Here is a 20,463-nt window from a genome sequence, read left to right as displayed (position 1 = left end):
ACTTCAAACCAAGAATTACTATTGCATAATGTAAACTATGGACTTCTTGCTGCCAAACTGTGACGATACCTTTTGTTTACCTTGTCTACCACGGGGTCTTGAAGAAAGTTCAATAAATTCATCGAACCACTTCAGTGTTACTGATCTACAGTGAAGTGACCAGCTCCAATTACATCTGTTCAGTCAAAGCAGAAATGAAGTGGTTGATAATAGTTTTAGTTTCAATCTACCTTACAGAATCGGTCATCAGGTGAGTGATTTCTGATCTTTTAAAGGTACTGAAGTGAATGCAATATCTTGAATCAAAATACATAATTTGAAATATTCATCTGAATGGAAATAAACTCATATGGATCTTTTTAGAAGATTGGATAAAATCTGATTTTGAAGGTATGATAGAATTAATGAGCTTGCAGTTCATATTCTTATCTTGTTTCCATCTGGGTTATTAATGCATTTAAACAATAAAACAATGTTACTGCCAAACATGTTAACATTTTAAATCCAATGACTTCTTCTGATCACTTGCGTTCTGAATAAGAGGCATTGAACTTGAAATATTAACTCTGTTCCTCTCTCCACATGTTGTTAGAACTGCTGGGTTACTCTACCACTTTCTGTGTCTATTTTGGATCTCCAGCATCAGCATTATTTTGCTTTTATGATATTGCTGCAAATTGTACTAGAAAGTTGATTATAAAACAAAATGTGGCATGAAGCTCATACCTTCACCCAGTATATAAACCCCATCATTGCAGAGGCTTCAATCCTTAAACTGGACCATGGTTAGTGTTTTTCATCGAGGTGAACAGATAAAAATACAATTTTTTTAATAGCAATGGAACTAAATAAACTGAATACTATAATTGTCAGTCTATTACTGATGGTTAGGTACTGAACTCAAAATTGTGCCCTAGTTGCCTTTTGATTAGCATGAAAATATGTGAAATAAAAACTTAATGTTATTTTTGTACTTGCTGTTAATTTCAATTGTGTAACAACAATTTAAAATCATTGGTGAGTATTGGACACTGTCTATTTGAGCATGGAACTTTTGTTTGGAAATTTCTTGCACTTAGCATGCTTTGAAGAATGTAAAATATTTACGTTTAGTGGCAAAGTATGAAAAAGCACCCAAATGAAATATTAGTTTGGAAGATAACACAAGAATGCAAAACTGCATTTTCTAAAAGTTAACTGTAATCAAAAATATGAAAAAATATTGACAAAAGCATCATAAGCGCCCTAAAAAGATTTATGCACATACATTTTGCACTCGCTGATTTGGTCAGAAATTCTAGGTTGGCCTATACAAAATAATGCCAGATGCATGGGTGAAGGTTGTGGAAAATTCAGAATTGGGTGCATACCAAGTCCTAAACTCGGTACTTAAAAAGCTGTATGCAACTAAAAGATTGAGCAGAACCCTGGTAAAAGGGACTGTAATAGCTGGTGCTTTCACAATGGGTTGAAGATTGGCAAATTGGAATGTTTAAATGTCAAGTGACTATGGAAAAGCAAAGGAATTATGTCTCTATGTACACAGATTGCTAAAAGCTAATACACAGTTACAAAAAGTAAATTAAAATAGTGAATTGTGTTGACTTTATTGCAAGGGAATTGGAAAATAAAGCTAAGCAAGTTTGAGTTGTACAAATCCTTCACGAGACCTGGTTGGAAATACTGCAGTTTTGAATATTGTACCTTCTAGATATGTTGACCTTGAAAGGCAAAGAGTACAGAATTCAGTGAAGTTTAAAGGGTTAATTTGAGGACAGTTTGCATGAACTTGGTCTGTATTCCCTTGCATTAGAATGTTCTTCACTAACCTTACTGTGGTGTTTAAAATGATAAGAGATTTGGTAAAGAATTTAATTAGGTCAATCTGTGTAGCTTTCACTGCTGGGTGTACAAGGGCATCAAAATCCCAATAATCCTCCTACGTTCCTACATCCAAAGTGGATGACCCTCACACTTTTCCACATGGAGAGGTAACTGCCATTTTGCCCAATCAGTATATGAAGCTATTTTGTTTGATGGAGAAATCCAGAATGTGGAGGCACCACCTTAAAGTTTGATGTAGACATGAAATTGGAAAGTCCTTTTTCACACAATGGGTGGTAGAGTTCTGGGCCTCTTTTTCTCATGAGGATAAGTTTATTCGAGAGATGTGGGCATCACTAGCTATGGCCATCATTTACTGCTTATCCTTAATTGCCCCTGAAAAGACAATAATGAGCTGCCTTTTTGAACTGCTGTGGTCCATTTGGTGTAGGTATACCCATAGTACTGTTTGGAAGGGTGTTCCAGGATTTTGGCCCAACAACAACAAAAGAATGGTGATAAGTAATTTTATAAGTTGTTGGAAATTAAATTCAATTATTAAGTCTGGAATATGAAGCTAGTTCATGTCACCATTACCGAAATTGTCAATTGTAGTAAAAGCCGATATGGTTTAGCAATGTCCTTTTAGGAATGAAATCTACCACAATTACCCAATCCGGCCTATATATGACTCCAGACTGATAGCAATATTCACCCTATGAAATGGCCTAGCAAACCATTTAGTTCAAAGACAGTTAGGGATGACAACAAGTGCTGGCCATGCTCACATCCAATAAAATAAATAAGTGAAAAAGTATTGTTCCAATTCCAGGATGGTGTGTGGCTTGCAGGTGAACTTGCAGATACATCTTGGAAGAAGAGTCATACCAGCCTTGACGTGTTAACTCTTTCTCTCTACAGATGCTGCTAGATCTGCTGTGTTTCTCCAACATTTTCTGCTCTTATTCAAATTAGTAACGTTATACAGTAGAAGATAAATGTTTTTGAACAGAGTCCCAGTCGTTAGTGAGATCTTTATTTCAGTTAAACACACTTCATAAAACTCATACCCCACTGATTTTTAGTTGCCCATGTTTATACTACCAATTCAAACCCAATTAACTCAAAATAAATCTCACTGGTTTCCTCATTTCATTAGCTCTCAGGCTTCTCTTCAGACCATTAAATGATAACAAATTCACTTTTACTTTTTAAATATACGAATTATATAATTAAAGGAGGCAAAACAAAATATAAAAAGCCACAACATATATTCTCCTTTATTTCTTTACATATTAAAGTTCCAAGCATCTGTTTTCCAGTATGTTCAACAGGTTCTTAGAGCTTGCTCTTTTTTTGGAAAGAAATTAGACAGCTGACTGGTGCAATCCATTCATTTCAATTTGGAGCTTTCCTCATTCTCCATTATCTGTTTTAAAACTGCAATATCAATCCTCAGTCTTTTTTCATCTGCACATTTTGACTTGTATGTTACACCATAGTGATCATTATCAATGTAACTTGCAATGGGTCCTGCTGCCAACATCTTTCTAGAACTATCAAATTCTTAACCTCACCAAGAGTGAGAGCTCTGCTGTTAAAGTACTATTTACTACTATTCTGATCTTTGTAGCTTCCCAAGCTAAGGACAAAATGTATTTCTCTTTCCCAAAGAAAAATTATAAACCCTCCTGCACTTGAGAACACATCGCAGATTTTCAGAAGAAGCATCACTAAAAACATTGTTTCTGTCTCCACATGAAACCTAAAGTTAACATTACAAGTCTGGCATGACCATTCAGAAGTCATACTGGACTCAAGAAACTTTAACTCTCTTCTTCTCTGTCCATAGAAGCTGCCAGACCAACTGTGTTTCTCTTGCATTCTGTTTGTTTCCAATTTTGAATTCTGCTTTGATCCCATCTATGACAATGTTTTCAAATTCACTGCTGTCACTCAACCAAATGTGTCTATGTGCATCATAAAGATGTCTGACAGATGCCTCTCATGGTATCAGTTGAAACATGGCAGGGTCTGATTTTGACTCAATTAGCCCAATTTTAATAAGACAGACCCTACTGAGAAGTACCGAACTCTAGAACATCATTTAAACCATATATGCATTCATTTAACTTCCAGAGTGTCCCCACTGCATTTGGTGCCTCTTTTAAGGATGAACTTCCCTGTTGAGCTGATCTTCCTGCAGAAATATAGCTTTAATGTCAATTGATCAATACTCCTAAATTTTTGTTGCTAACAAAGCCAAGAATGTTTTCAAAATTGTTTTTCCTGCTATCAATGAATCTACAGTTTATATCTTGTTCCTGTAGTTTTGCTTCAAAACCTCATGCCACTAGCCTTACTTTAGCCTTACAATTCCCAACAGGAGACACCTTTTCAGTGCTTATCCACTATCGTTGTAGGGAACAACCATCCCTGTCTGGCCAATTCTTCTTGTTTGGCATCTTTTATTAACTTGACTTTTCTTTAGTTTTGGTGTTATCATCTCCAAAATCAAAAACTGGTAGAACTCCTTAACTTTGTCCAATCCTTATTGCTTAGAGTCTGGGTAGCATTTTAGTGAGTATATTCCATACACTGTAGGCATCTACCTGCACTCCAATACCGTACAATTGAAAGACTCTGCCACCCATTTATTACTGGGTGAAACATCTTGTGATCTAAACAATGCTCTCTTTGATTCTATTTCTTCCTCTTAATTTTCTGTGTTGTATTTAGTTTTGAATATTCACTTACACCATTTGGGACAGTTCATGACGTAATGGTACCTTGAATTGCACCTAAAACATTGAATGACTATACCCTGTGCATTTGTGGGATTCATCCTCTTGTCAATCTCAAATTCAGTTTTCTTCTCAAAATTATCAATAGCATTTATTCTGACCACTGGGGTAGTGTGTAGTAACTCAAGTCCCACAATTCCTGGAGTCATACTAAGTCTCAGCATTTTTTTCTTGAAGAATGCTCAGTATCCCAATCTACCTTATTTTTAGACCATGTGTTATTGAAAGCACAGACCAGGTTTCACATTTCAGTCCACAGTTTTTAAAAATGCAAAAATAAAAAAGACATGGTATTTAGACATTTCTGTAATAATTTTAAAAACCAAAAGAACTGTGGATGCTGTAAACCAGGAACAAAACCAGAAGTTGCTGGAAAAGCTCAGCAGATCTGGCAGCGTCTGTGAAGAAAAATCAGTTAATGTTTTGAGTCCGGTTCTGAGGAAGGGTCACCAGGCCTGAATTGTTAACTCTAATTTTTCTTCACAGATGCTGCCAGACCTGCTCAGCTTTTCCAGCAACTTCTGTATTAATTTTTTTCAGTTACAGTTCTCCTTTCATACTGTCACCTACAACCTGTATCCAGACACTGTTACCAATTTATTGACACTGTGTTCTCTACTTTCTATAATGTCACTGATGGCCCACATGCTGTTGAAAAAGAATGCTTCCTGAATATTATTATTAGTGCTTCCAACATTTGTGTATGTTTATATGCAATTTTAACTCCTGTCAATACTAGAACTCTATCCACACTTAATACTTTAGCACAGTCCAATAACATAAATGCTAATACAGATTGGGGAATTTCTAAACGGAATTTCTACACTCTTGCATATCATCTACTGAGTTATGTTATGTACTCATCTGTAATACTATCTTCAGTCTTCCCAAACCTGTCAAAATCTGATGACACCTCATAAGCAGCCAATAAGTAATCTTTTTGATTATTTTTTTTCCATTAAAATTAACAATCTGCCCAAACTTTTACCCATGTTCAAATCATCAGGCTCCAAATTCTAAAGATAAACTTTGCGTCTTGTCTTGCTTCTGTACGGTAATGAAAGTGCCAAGGCTGTACCTTGTTTCCTCTGTGGTAAAGAAATAACAGATCCACATAGTTACTTCATTTTTCCACTGTCATAAAGCTTACTTCCAAAAAACAGGGCTGAGTAAATCATACCCCAAATTTTTACTCAATAACCCTCTCTCATTGTTAGATACAAGATAAATGTTTTTGAACAAGAGTATACGTACACACTTTCAACAAGAGGTTTATTTCCATTAACCACAATCACATAAAATTCACACCGCACTGATTCACACCGCACTGATTAGTGGCTCCCCATATTTATGCATGTAAATCACACCCAGTTAACCTTTAATTACTAAATATATCACATGTTCCCTCATTCCATTAGGTCTCGGCTATCCCTTCAGACTATATTAGATGATAACAAGTTGTAGTTTCTCAAGAATGATGCCTCCTACCGATGGTAACATTAGTGATTTTTCATCCAACCTTTCCACTAAGCCACGCAGAGACACATACTCTAGAGGGTATAGACAGTGCAGATGAGGAATGCAGCAATCCACCTCACCTTCCAACTGCAGTCCCAACAGTGTCTGACTGGAAGCCTCTGACTGGAAAACAGCTCTTGGGGTCAGCTTCTGCCCATTATCGGGAAGGCAGTCCTGGTGGCAACCATTTAATTGGAAAAATATGGCCCTGGGTCTCACAATTGGAGAGATGAGGTTTTTCCTGCCCTGGTGGTGGAAATTCTGCTGACTAAAATTCAGTCCTGGTCTTTGAGAGAGGGGCTGCCCATCCTCAGGGCCTTTTAATATTTAGCAGCTGTCTACAGCTGAGATCTCAGCTGTTCAGGCGGGATGTAGAAGAGATTAACGCATAAGGAAGCCACGTCCATGTTGACTTCCTGCAGGTGAAGTTTGAGAGGAGATTTGATAGAAGTATTCAAAATTATTAGTACTGTACTCTGATATTGATATAAGGCGACTGGCAAAACGACCAAAAATTGCACGAGGAGAGTTTATTTCATGCTGCAAGTGTTGGGAATCTGAAATACACAGCCTGAGAGTGTTAAGGAGGCGAATCCAATTGAGACTTTCAACAGGGTCTGGTCCCACATGTCCACCCTGCAGCATGCAATTTCTTTTCTCCCCAGGTGCCTATTCATTTTGCTTTTGAAAGCGACCATCTCTATGAAACCCCAGCTTTTAAAATCTGTTCACACAACTGAAACCCCTCTTACCTGGTATCATTCTCAGAAAACTTTTCTACTCTCCTCTAAAGCTTTCCTAGCCTTTCTAAAGTATAGATCCCAGATTTTGATGCAATACTTAGAAAGGTTTGTGATAACTTCTTTTGTACTCTGAGGCTCTGAAGCTAGCATCCATGCACCTTTTTCACCACTTTCTCAATTCAATATTGCTAGGGCTTCTTGATGCTACACTTCTTGATTAACCACTTTAAAGGATATGTTTCCAAGATACATGGACAGAAATTGTCTGCAATAATTCCATGCCTCTTCAGTACATAGACAATATGTAGGCCAAGATGATCTCAAGGGTGGAAAAATAGTGGAGGAGTCAGTGAAAAATTTGAAATGCTAGCATTTTAATAAGTGAAAATAAGAATGTGTTTCGTGATCTGTATTTTGCATTTGTTCAAGTGCAATGTATTTACTTGAGAATTTAATGTATTTTACAGGATTCCTCTAGTTCGTTTTAAGACAATAAGGAGAGTCCTGAGCGAACGAAATGAACTAGAAGAATTTCTCCAAAATCACAGTTCAGATGCCTTTTACAACAAATACAATAGCTGTTATCCTTCTGAAATTTTAATGATGCAAGATGTCGGTGTCACTTCAGAACACCTATCAAATTATATGGATGTAAGTTATCTTTAAAAATGACTGGAGATAAAAAGAGGTGCCATTGTTGAAAATCTGAAGTAAAAACAGATCAGCTGCCCAATTTTCATTTTCAATGATCCAATTCACAAAAGCTGTTTTATATCCAGTTTGCAAATTAAAATTCTACCCTGTTGAGTCAATCTGAGAAGTGAATTTAACCAGGGAGTAAAATTATGAAACCTGAAGGTAGGATTTATAAATGATATCTAAAACTGAGAGAGTAGTAGGTAACACGGGAGAGCATCTTCTGGAAGCAATTCAGTGGCATCCAATAGGAGTTCTTTTAGGTTTGAAGAATTTTTTAATCAATATTTAAGATGGTGCAGTAGCTTTATATTGTTGTGTCTTTGAACACTTAGGCCCAATATTATGGAGAGATTAGTATTGGAACTCCACCACAGACATTTACTGTAGTGTTTGACACTGGCTCATCTAATCTCTGGGTGCCTTCAGCCTACTGCATCAGCAAGGCGTGCGGTGAGTAAAACCAAAGTTATATCAATTTATGTTCTGATCAGAAATTATTCTAACTCATTTCAAATAGAAATGTTGCAGTGCGTTGCTGGTTTCAACCAACAACAGATGGCAACCCTATTTTATCTTCCATCGTTATAGAAACAAATCCGGAATCTGTTTGGTAATTCTGGAATCTCTCTGAGCAATGCTTGTCAATTTACAAATTTCACCTTCATGGGTAGGTCCATATTTTTGCTTGTAAGTGTATAATTCTTTGCGGAATTTTGCCTGTTTGCTTCTCTATTCTTCCTGGGTGGAAGTTAAATGTAAATATAGGCGCAGGTCTTCTGGTCTCTGCATTATTGCAGACCCCTGTAGGAATTCCATGGGAAGTTTCAATTTCTGATGGGGAATTTCCCTTGTCCCCAGCTGTTTCCAAAGCTTGAGTTAGAGACTTGAGACAGTTTGCGGTATTTACCTGATCATTATCCAGGAAATGTTCGACAAAAAAAATCCTAGGACTTCTGATTAACTACCTCCCAAAAACTTACATTGATCCCACCCCACCCAATGCAATACTCAATGCTTGACTACTCTCCTGACTGTTGCCCCCACCCCTGACTATCTCTTAATTGATTGATTGATTTGATTTATTGTCACGTGTGCCTGAGTACAGTAAAAAGCTTTGTTTGCGAACAGTACAGGCAGATTATAGTAAATAGGACATACAGATCATTGGGTGAAAAAATCTCAGACAGAGTACTCAGATTACATCACACAGGATGTGCACGAGGCAAGAACAACATTAACAAGATCAACATTAGTTGACATTAGAGAGTCCATTCATCAGTCTAATAACAGCAGGGAAGAAGCTACTCTTGAACTTGCTGACTAACCCCTAAAACAACCCCCAGCACATCCCTGATACCTGACCTGACCCAACTCCTCTTCCTGACCACCTCAGCCCTGACTAGCCCCAATTATCCCATGCCACTTACATAGCTCCCAACTTAAACCTGACTGGCCTCAAATCTGACTTTCCCAATTTGACTAATTCTAATCAAAGCTTATGAATCCCCTTCAGACATTTCCCACTGACCGGACATGACAACGCCTCCTGATCTGACTCGACTACTCCCTGATCCACTTCATTACCTACCAGCCTATCCACTTCCGACCCTACCTTTTACAAATGTGCTTAGGGATGGACAGGGAGCACAGCTTGGTAACCAGAACAGTTTTTTTGAGCTATGTACATTATAGATAGTGTGGGAAGACAGTATCTTCTTCTACACTGAGTGTCAGCTGACTGGACATCAATTCCTGTAATGTCATTAGCGATCCTTTTTAGTGCATACTACAGTAATCCTACCCACTTGCCTCCCCCCACCTACCCACTCACCAATATTCATTCATTCACCCATCCATTAACATATTCACATTGAACCTTTAAATTTACCTTACCAAAGAAATGTAATAAAGAGGGAGGAAGTAAACTTTAAGGATAAACTTGTAATACCAAGATGACAGTGATAGGGTTTCCTAATACCAAGAACTTCTTTAAATATATAAAATGTAGGAGAGAGGCCAAAGTGAACATAGGTTCCTGAAAGGATGAGGCTGGGGAAATAGCAACAGGGAGCCAGGAAATGGCAGAGGAGTTGAATGTTGTATATTGTAGCCATTCTTTTCTCTTTCTAGAACGACATCGACGCTTTCAATCATTTTTCTCATCATCATATTCTCCCAGAGGAAACTCTTTTGCCATACGATATGGCACTGGCCAACTCATGGGAATGATGGGTAAAGATAAAGTCACAGTAAGTTTGAGTAAAACCATTACTAACTTGTAAAGAATCTCAGTAATTACGCAGGAAACAAATACTGTTTGAGTGGGCCCTGTGCATGGATCTAAGCAGATTTACTCAAATGGACTGAGGGATTTGAATTTTACAGGTCTGCGCCAGAGTATTTAAAGGTGGGAAGCATTTTAAACAAAGCAGGTGGCAAGTCCACCTCTTTCCCACCCATCCCTGACCTGTAAACCATCTAATGGGGTCGGGTAAGGTGTCTGCTAACCCCCATGCCCAATGTATCCCTTAATAAGGACCTCATTCTATCTCCTCCACAATAGTATGTGCAGCTGGGGAAGGCAGCCAGCCAAGCAATTTGCTATTTGGTCAAAGGCAGGAGGGTAACAGAAAGCACCTTCTTTGATGTGACCCCTGTGGGCATTAGGGGCACCAATTCCCTTCATGGTACCCCCCCATATGCAATTTTTCACCTGAAATCTGCTCCCTCACCCCCGCTCCTGCCTGGGTGAGATCTCTTTCCTTCTTTCCCCAACCAAAATGCACATGGAAGTCTGGTGTCCGTATTCTTTCTTCCTGGGCATTGCTTGCAGTCCCAGCAGCAACTGCTGCTTCTGGCACTGCTGGGATTACAGAGCTGCACCCAATCAGATCGCCTGGAAGACGTCAGACATGGGACTTACTGAAGGGCCGATGTCCCACTCCTACATCATTAAAGGCATATTAGCAATGTGGAAGCTGCAAGGGTTAAAGTCAGCATGGTGCCAGCAGACTTTTCAGCTGATCGGATGGAAGAGATTACAATGAGATCCTCCTCATGAAATTCATCTCTGTGTCTTTTCTTAATAGGTTTTTATTTAAAACATATCTAAACTGAACAATGTGAACAGTTAGGTCATTGAAATGTATCTCCATAGTGTTTTCACTGCTGCATTTTTGTTTAATAAATGATAAATGGCTTCGATGACATATGTCAAAATGTTTTTAGTATAAATTATTATCATCCTCAATAATATACACAGCTTTGATCCACTTAAAATGGCCAAATACTTTTATTTGGGCCATTAGAAAGATTGAACATAAAATGTTCTTGTTTCTACAAGAAAGAAACAAACAATCATTTCTTTAGTAAAAATAAAATAGTGCAGACACTGGAAATCTGAAATAATCATAGAAAATGCTGGAGAAACTAAACAGGTCTGGCAGGAACTGTGGATAGAGAGTCAGTTAACATTTTCAGTTCAGAAATGTTATGAGGAAGTCATATTAGACTTGAAACATCTATTTCTCCCTCCACAGATGCTACCTGACATGCTGAGAGTCTCAATCAATTTTATAATGCTTCAAACATGCTCAGTGCTGTACTGCATTATAGTGAAAACAATGAACCTATAAACCAGCAGAATGAAATTGATGCTGTTTCATAGCAATACATTTCTCCATGGGTTTCAAGAAGTCTTGCTAATTTAATTTTCTTTTCTCCTTTATCCCTTTAATTCAATTTCATTCAACTCAGCTTATTTATTTCCAGTTCTGAGGAAGGGTCACCGGACCCGAAACGTTAACTCTGTTTTTGCCTTCACAGATGCTGCCAGACCTGCTGAGTTTCTCCAGCAACTTTGTTTTTGTTCCTGATTTACAGCATCCGCAGTTCTTTCAGTTTTTATTGATTTTATTTATTTATTTCCTGTAGTTTTCTGTTTCTCCGTTTTTCCTAGGTATACTTTCCTTCCCCATCTATTATTTTTATATGATTCTTACTTGTCATAGCTCTACATGGGATTCAGGGTGAGCTTGCTCATTTGTATCAAAATTGGTTTAAAGGCACGTTGCAGAGAGTGATGGTGAAAGGTTGTTTTTTGGACTGGAGGTCTGTGTCCAGCAGTGTTCCACAGGGATTGGTGCTGTGTCCACTTTTGTCTGTCTTTTACATAAATGATTTAGATGAGAACGTAGAAGGTATGGTTAGTAAGTTTACAGATGACACCAAAATTGGTGGTACAGTGGACAGTGAAGAAAGTTATCTACGATTACAAAGAGATCTTGATCAATTGGGTCAATGGACTAAAGACTGGCAAATGGAATTTAAACTGGATAAAAGCAGGATATTGCATTTTGGTAAAACAAGCAAGGGCACGACTTATACAATTAAAAGTAAGACCTTATGTAGTGTTGTAGAACAGAGAGACCTAGGGGTTCAGGTACATAATTCTTTGAAGTCACATATAGATACGGTGGTTAAGAAGGCATTTGGCACGCTTGCCGTCATTGCTCAGACCTTTGAGTATAGGAGTTGGGATGTTATGTTGAGGTTGTACAAGGCATTGGTGAGGCTTCTTCTGGAGTATTGTGTCCAGTTCTGGTTGAGCTGTGACGGGAAGGATATTATTAAATTGGAGAGGGTGCAAAAAAGATTTACCAGGATGTTGCTGGGAATAGACGATTTGAGTTAAAAGGAGAGGCTGGACAGATTGGGACTTTTCTCACCAGACTGCAGGAGGTTGAGGAATAACCTAAAGTGGTTTATAAAATCATGAGGGGTACAGATAAGGTGAATAACAGGTGTCTTTTCCCTATGGTGGGGGACTTCAAGTGAGAGCAAAAAGATTTTAAGAAAAAGGGGCAATTTTTTTTTTTTACACAGAGTGGTTCGTGTATGGAATGAACTTCCAGAGGAAGTGGTGGATGTGTGTACATTTACAACATTTAAAAGATATTTAAATAAGTACACGAATAAGAAATGTACGGAGGCATATGGGCCAAGCGCAGGCAGGTGGGACTAGTTTAGTTTGGAATTATGGTCAGTATGGACTAGTTGGACCGAAGGGTCTGTTTCCGTGCTGTATGACTCTATGACTCAATATACTGTATTTACTTTCTCATTGTAGTCAATCTATGTTATTTTCCTGTTCAATTAATTGTCTTTAAGACTGTCTGTTCCCCACGATGACTGTGGCGTTGTCATAGTATCTCCTTCTACTTTAAAAAGCAGCTACCATGTATTTTGTTTAGAGTCTGGATAGTGTTCTGCTTATCAGCTCATAACTGCATGAAGGCTAATGAAATAAATATCAAGACAGCATGTGCATCAACTTCACTAAAGCAATATTTTTAAAACTTTTTTTTAAGTATAGAAATTACTTCGAACTATTACAAAGATACTGTGATATGGAAGCTATGGGTCCATTTATTTTAGACACCCAACAACACATGAAATAAGATACAGATATCATATAAATGGCTGGAAGGTGAAAATGCCTATCAGTTTTCAGGGTTCAGATCATTGCATTAGTCAGATTTCAGACTTCTAAATACACACCCGTAATTCTTTTTCATTCTTCATAGATTGGAAACATTACCGTAAATGGACAAGAATTTGGGGAATCTATCTATGAGCCAGGTTCGACATTTACTCTAGCACATTTTGATGGTATTTTAGGTTTAGGATATCCTTCTTTAGCTGAAGGTGGAGCCGTTCCTGTGTTTGACAGAATGATGTACCAGGGACTGTTGGATGAACCCATGTTTTCCATCCTAATAAACAGGTTTGTTTTACATCTCTATTATATTAAATCAAATAATGTTTGTAATGCAATTATCTACACTTCAAAGAAAAGGAGCAAAAAATGTGTATAGCTATTCTTAATCATTTATAAAAACGACAAATGGAATATGTGTCCATATGTGCCCCACAGCAAGCCCAAACATTATCTCATAATGAAAACGTTTGACAACAGGCACTACCGAATGCACTTCTGCATTATGATCCTGAACATGCAGAAAGACATCCAAAAGAGAAATCAGTGTAATGTGATAAGAATGATATTGATCTGTTCTTAAAGACCCCATGATATTAGGCATCTCTGCCAGGGAACAAATTCTGTTCAATTGAATAATGAAATTTTTCTCTTGGGAAACTTGTATCGGGATATAATACCTTCAACACCATTTTTTGGCAACTGCAATTTTTCCCTTAATCTTAGGCCACCTCTTCTTCAAACTAAAACCTGAAATTTCCACAGAAGCATGCTGCGTTTCTACAAATCAATTCTATCTTTCTTGCCAATCGTGGTAATATTACAAATGGTGCATATGAATGCCAATCACACTCTTAATCTTAATTTAAACTAAATAATTGTGCACAGAGGCAGATATTTAAAAGGGACCACGTGTCCATTCAAAATAATATGAGCATGAGCTTCTGAAACAAATGTGCCATTTTAATGTGAGGAATTCTGTAGTTTTTGTTTTCAACATGAAGCCTTTTTTAAACTTAGCACTAAGCATGTTTTTGTTTTTCTAGAGAAATGGACAGTGAAAATGGTGGTGAATTGATCCTCGGAGGCATTGATCACTCACGCTACACAGGCCAAATTAATTGGGTCCGTGTCTCACAACAGGCTTACTGGCAAATTGACGTGCAAACGTAAGTGGGTTGTAAACTCCCTGCAATGTACTACAGTGGGCAGTGTGCAATTATTGCTTTGTTGATACATATTGATGTCGTATGAAACACTTAGAGGGGTCAATTAGCTCAGTTGGCTGGATGGCTGGTTCATAATGCAAAGTGCCACAAAGTGTGTGGGTTCAATTCCTACACTTGGTTGAGGTCACCATGAAGATTCCACCTTCTCAACCTTACCCCTTTCCCTGAACCATGGTGACCCACAGATTCAATTTAACATCAATAATCTGTCTCTCTCTCTCTAATGAGACATTTCAACATGAAGCCTGAATCAGTCCTTTATGGCTACAGTGACTATGTCTGGGATTATCATCATATGAAACCTATCAGAAATACTATTGTTAAGAAAGGCTGTTTAACCTTTATAAATCGCTAAATTATGCAAATTTAAGATTATTTATATAATTGTAATCAGGAACCAGCAGTGAACCCTAATTAGACCATTCATGCCATCTGTCAGTACATCTTTTTCAACGACAAATGAAGTGGCTGCTCTGATATTACTCAGCAGAGAGATATTGAATTATAATGCTTATGTTACTGCACCAGTAACGCAGGGGTCAGGACTGATGATCCAGAGACATAAAATCAAATAGCAGCTGGAGAATAGCATCAGAAATGGTGACCATGCAACTACTAGATTATCGTTAAAGCTCATCTGGTTCACTCATGTTTTTAAGGAGGGAAATCTTCTATCTTTACCTAATGTGGCTTAAGAATGACTCCATAGCTGCAACAAGATGAGTAACTCTTAACTGTTGACTGAAACGTTCTAATAAGTCTACATCACCACCTTTGAAATTCGAAATTAGCATTGAAAATAGCCTTGCCATGCAGTGATTCCAGCAACCTGCGAATTACTTTTTAAAAATTATAATTACCAGTGGTGGAGGTTTATTTTTGATAACCAGCACTTCAGAATACTTGAAGTGAGAGAATACGAGGTAAAATATGAGTTAAAAATTTCTTTTATACAAAAGCTTGGGTATGCCCACTACAGCAGTGAGTTACATTTACATCAGTAAGATTTTACTAAGAATGAATGTAATCGCAAACCCCTGAATGAAGAACGAATGATACAAATGTGGACATATCTGGTGATGTAGCCAAATCATTGAAGTCAAATGTCTCATTTATTCTTTCATCTCTTTACATTTTACCCCAGCAAATGCAATAATTTTGATCAGTACTATTTCCTCAACATAAGTAAATCTTTTCCTCTGGGTATAGGCTCTGCACATAGCTTTATGTTGGTTGAACACAATGGCCTAGATTTTGACAAAATGCATATTCCATACATGGGAATGCTTTCAAGTTTGGGAAATACAGAAGAATGGTTTAATGAATGTCTTACAGTTTGGGAGCTCTGAATCACAATTTTTGTGGGGCTTGGGGATGTGGTTATGGTTGCCCTGTTTGAGGTGGTGGAGACATGTGCAGCAGTAAGGTGCAAGGAGCAGGTGATGGTCCAATAGTGATCGAGAAGGGGGTCAGATGATTTGGATGGGGGAAGAAGAGATCGATCGTAGGGTACAGGTTTACTGGTGACTTGTTGGGCCTTGTGGTAACAATCCTACTCCACCTGAGCACACAAGATATGCTGTAAAGGCATTTACCTCATTTCACCTGCTGAGTTTCCCTGAGGCTTGGGAAACATGGTTGACACAATTTGAAAAATAGACAGACTGTTAAAATGAAGGCAGAAAGCCTCATTATAACGTTTGAACAATTGGTCGCACGCACCTTGTTCTCCCCTCATTAAAACCAGAAGTGATTATTTTGGCCTGGGTTTCTAGTTCTGATTTTGTGAATTTTAAGCTGAGATGATGCCAACTTGCCCATTATTGGGAGTTAAGATTCAGGTTTATGATTCAAAGTATCAATTTGTTATCTGAAATCAAAATCTGTATCTGCATTACTAGCTATGTTGAACAATATTAGCTCTACATATAATGTGTCTATGGTTCAGGGATTACTTACATTTTTCAATGCTTTCTATCCAGAATAAGATATCATGACACTATCATCTGTCAGAATCACTGTTCTGCAATAGTTGACACTGGAACTTCTTTGATAGCCGGTCCTTATAGCTCAATAAGAAGTATGTTTCCTAATTATCAGGAATTTCAGCTTGGCCGGGGAGAGGTATGAATTTTAATTTGACACTTATTGAATTGATCATATCTGTTCCATTTTATAAGACATAGAAATGTGTAGTGTTACATGCTGAATTTTAATTGTTCAGGCAAATGAACACATAACTTAAGCGATGTTTGAAACATAATGGTCTACATTTTCTAAGCAGTAGCAATCACATTCAGATTGCCATTCCTCTGCTAATTTATTTTATTAAGAAAGGGCTCCACATTTCAGGAAGAAGATTCTGGTTACAGTTCCTGCAGAAATAGTAAATGTACTTTAAATCTAACAGGTCACTCAAACCACACTTCCTTTTTCATGGCACTAATTGCCATGCTCTGTGATTAAATATCCAGCAGTGCAGGCAGCCACTTTGAAAACTCATGTGAAAGATCAAGTATATAATGTAAGTACAAGGTTAGTGAGCCAGGTGGGTAAGAGTCATGTGGGTAGAGTGGCAACTGCCAGGTAGGTAGGGTGCCAAGTGGATAGGGTGCCTTGGCACAAGGAAGGAAGGGTACCAGGTAAATGATGTATGTCAGGATGGGCGGATGTATCACGTTTTGTGGAGGGGAGAAGGGGTGTGCAGGTCTGGTAAGGAGGAGGGGCTGTTGGGTCTGGTGGCGGGGAAGGTTGTCAGACCCTGGGGTTGAGGAAGTCTGTTGGGCTCTGGTGGGGGACAATGGTGTTGGGGTCAGAGGGTGTAAAGGATAACTTTAGCCTGCACTGCAGAACAAACCGCCTGCGTATCAGAAAATCTGGGTCCTGATATTCCACAGATAGACAGCTACTATATTTTTGAAATACAACATAAATATTTATCTGCAATTTGTTGACATTTGCCGTTAAAACATTTTGGTGATTTAAAATTAGGTGGTGACAGTAGTTACAAAATTATTTCTTGCTTCTGGGACTATGGTTCATGGGGTACTCAATGGAATCACTGTGGTACCTCCACAATTGAATGATCTTTTTATCGTAATCAAATTAACTGTTTATCATTTTTCAGTGATTTAGTCAGATTCAATTGTTATCAAACCAATTCATACTGCACTTCTGTATAAAATACTTAAGAAGACATAACATGCTACTCATGGGATGACAAATATTAACAAAGAGAATTAGGAGCAAGTTACTGCAGATGCTGGAATCTGTACTGTAAACAAAAAATGCTGGAGATCACAGTGGGTCAGGCAGCATCCATGGAGAGAAAGTGAGAGATAAAGAAATCATGGGACAATTTAGATAAATGTCTGGAAAATACTTCTTTTACACACCTCCTTAAGGTGATCAAATAAGCTATAGAAGGCTATTCTGGCCGAGTATCGTAAACTCCAGTGATCCACCTTCATTATTACAGGTAGATAAGCTTACCACTCACAGGAACCTGCCCAGTGCTAGCAGCAAATTGCCCATTAATGTTTATGTCAATAACTTATTTCAGAGTTCTATAGTAAAGAAATGCTTTCTCACATCTAACTTATTTGCATTTACAAACCATATTTCTATTATCTTGATCTATCCTGCACCTGGATTGTACTTATTCTTTTTATTGTTTTAAAGATCTTAATCAGGTCTTCATGAAGTTTATGCTTCTCTAAAGTAAAATTCCCACTTACCTTAAACACCCTTGTCCTTGCCAAGGAATGTTCTCGCAATAATTCTTGTTTATTTTTGTAACAAACTTGCAACACTGATTGTAGATCTTCAATGTCGTACGGATTATAACCCTAGGTTCTTCTCTCATCAGAAAATTTGAGCACAAGCAACCTTAGACATCCCTGGAGTTATTCCTACATTGATGTATCATATGTGGCTATTATATCTAAATTTGATTGCCAAAATTACTTTCATCTAAAGTCCTACAAACATACATTTGTGTAGTGCACACATCCAGTTCCCTCTAAACATCTTCATCCAGATTATTGAGAATAATTCATCCCAGACTTTACTAATGGCCAGTCCATGTCCAGTCAGAGCTACTTTGTATTCACAAGAGTACACCTAGTTCCATATCCAGCAAAATAATCTGCCAATCAATTCCACAGGACTGAGTCTCATTTAGTAACCTATCTGGTGAAACTTTGTCAAAAGGCTTTTGAAAATCAAAATACATAATGTTGATCTGACTCACAATGTGTACCAACTTTGTAATTTGGATATAAAATCCAGCTATGTTGATGAAATATGACCTTTCTTTCCAGTAGCCAAAATGACCGTCCCCAATAACCCTTCTCTGTCAAGATGGTTGTACTGTCTATCTTTAATAATTCCTCCAACAACTCGGATATTACCAAAGTTATGTTCTTTGGACTAACTTGGGGTGACTACAAGCAAGGCTAGCAGCCTGATCTGTTTCACAATGTTTCAATAATTTTAGACAGGATTGTATTTGCATCCGCTTTAGCACTTAAGAAAACAATATAGAAAGAGAGAAGCCCATTCCTAAGTAAAGTAATTTAAAAATGTTTCAAATGAATGTTTTCATACATGATTTGTTTCTTAATTGTTAGCTTATGGTAGAATGCAAAAGAATTTCCCAACTGCCGAGCATGACTTTCACTATTAAAGATGTGGAATATACGTTGGAAGCGGAGGACTATATTAAAAAGGTATCCCTTTTAACTGGATTATTTACTTTGATTACAGAATATTACTATAAAGCGTTACTATAAATAAAAAGTGTGCAGTTTCTTGGGACATTTATTTTTTTTTTGATCTTCTATTGCTCAAGTTTCACGATGAACAGGAAGTGTGCCTATACGGATTCCAGGCAATAAATATATACTCTCCTAAAGGACCTCTTTGGATTCTGGGAGATGTTTTTCTTGCAAAATTCTACACCATTTTTGACCGGGGAAATAATAAAGTGGGATTTGCTAAATCTCGACATGCAATGGACAGTCAAGAGAGTGCAGAAGATTGAAATATCAGAAGTGAACTGTTCCTATTTATTATCAGTAAAATTGTCTTTAATGGTTCATGCAATATTTCATAGCATTTTTCAGCTGAAATGTTTGTACGCTGTTTTACCGAAATAAAAATAATCAATGTATAATCAATATAAGCCCTCAGGCCTACAGAGACTATATTCCACAGCAGAAATGCAAACAAAAAGGTGGAAGCATTTGCAACCATCTTCCAGCAGAAATGGCAAATGGATAGCCTCCTCCTGAGATCCACAACATCACAGATGCCAGTCCAAACAATTTCATGATGAACTGGATACAACAAAGACCTCAAAGATTGATAACATCCTGGCTTTGCTACTGAAGGTTTGTGCTCCGGACCTAGCCACGTTGTTAGGTACAGTTACAAACTGGAATCTATTCAACAATGTAGAAAATTGCCCAGTTATGTCGTGATCACATAAAGGCAAGCCAAATTCAACACAGCCACTTATGGCCTCATTATTCCATTATTCTTACTTAATCGTTCAATTATTAGAGAGTGATGGAAGGTGCAATTGACAGTGCTATCAGCAGCTCTTACCTAGCACTAACTTGCCCAAAACCTTTAGTTTGGGTTCAGCTAGTACCATCTGACCCCAGATTACATTACAGCCTTACTCGAAACACAGACAAATAAGCTGAATTCAAGAGATGGGTTGAGAGTTATAGTTTTTACGATAGAACATTCTCCATTGCTGGAGTCATAACTCTCAACATGTAAAATAGATCAGATGGTCATGATTGTTGGAGGCCATCACTGGCAAGACACTATTTCAGGAGTTGTTGATTACACACCTCTGGAGCTGGTGGGCTTTCAGGACCAGAGGTAGGACACTACCACTGCATCACAAGACCCTTCCTTTTCCTAGGATAGTTATTTCTAATCTACCTGTCCAGAGTTAATATTATACACCTCTGGAATAGATGGCACTTGAACAGAGGTAGAGACACTACCACTGTACCACAAGAACCCTCCTTTCCCTAGGATAGATATTTCCATCCATCTGTTCAGATGTTTGTGACACACCTCTGGAGCAGGTAGACTTGAACCCAGGTCTCCTGGCTCAGAGGAAGGTACAC

At 37.9% G+C, this 20,463-nt stretch overlaps 1 protein-coding gene across 1 annotated transcript; it reads left to right on the top strand.

Annotated features, from left to right (window-relative positions):
* Window positions 1-179: 179 nt before the first annotated feature.
* LOC109929492 (cathepsin E-B-like) lies at window positions 180-19,358 on the top strand. Its single transcript, XM_020529166.2, has 9 exons — window positions 180-250; window positions 7,357-7,540; window positions 7,921-8,038; window positions 9,719-9,837; window positions 13,174-13,373; window positions 14,132-14,254; window positions 16,297-16,438; window positions 18,946-19,044; window positions 19,167-19,358. The coding sequence occupies exons 1-9, from the start codon at window positions 195-197 to the stop codon at window positions 19,356-19,358; spliced, it is 1,233 nt and encodes a 410-aa protein (XP_020384755.2). The 5' UTR covers window positions 180-194.
* The last annotated feature ends 1,105 nt before the right edge of the window (window positions 19,359-20,463 follow it).

This window comes from Rhincodon typus, chromosome 18 (assembly GCF_021869965.1).
Source record: "Rhincodon typus isolate 14 chromosome 18, sRhiTyp1.1, whole genome shotgun sequence".
Lineage (NCBI taxonomy): Eukaryota > Metazoa > Chordata > Chondrichthyes > Orectolobiformes > Rhincodontidae > Rhincodon > Rhincodon typus.
The sequence above is the reverse complement of the archived record's forward strand: the minus strand, read 5'-3'. Positions and strand labels throughout refer to the sequence as shown.

What these genes read in the sequence shown, in the direction of transcription:
- LOC109929492 (XM_020529166.2), top strand. Translation starts at nt 195, where the DNA reads ATGAAGTGGTTGATAATAGTTTTAGTTTCAATCTACCTTACAGAATCG. An exon ending in TGGCAAATTGACGTGCAAAC is followed by an intron (nt 14,255 to 16,296) that starts GTAAGTGGGTTG and finishes CTTTCTATCCAG; the next exon opens with AATAAGATATCATGACACTA. An exon ending in TTCAGCTTGGCCGGGGAGAG is followed by an intron (nt 16,439 to 18,945) that starts GTATGAATTTTA and finishes CTTAATTGTTAG; the next exon opens with CTTATGGTAGAATGCAAAAG.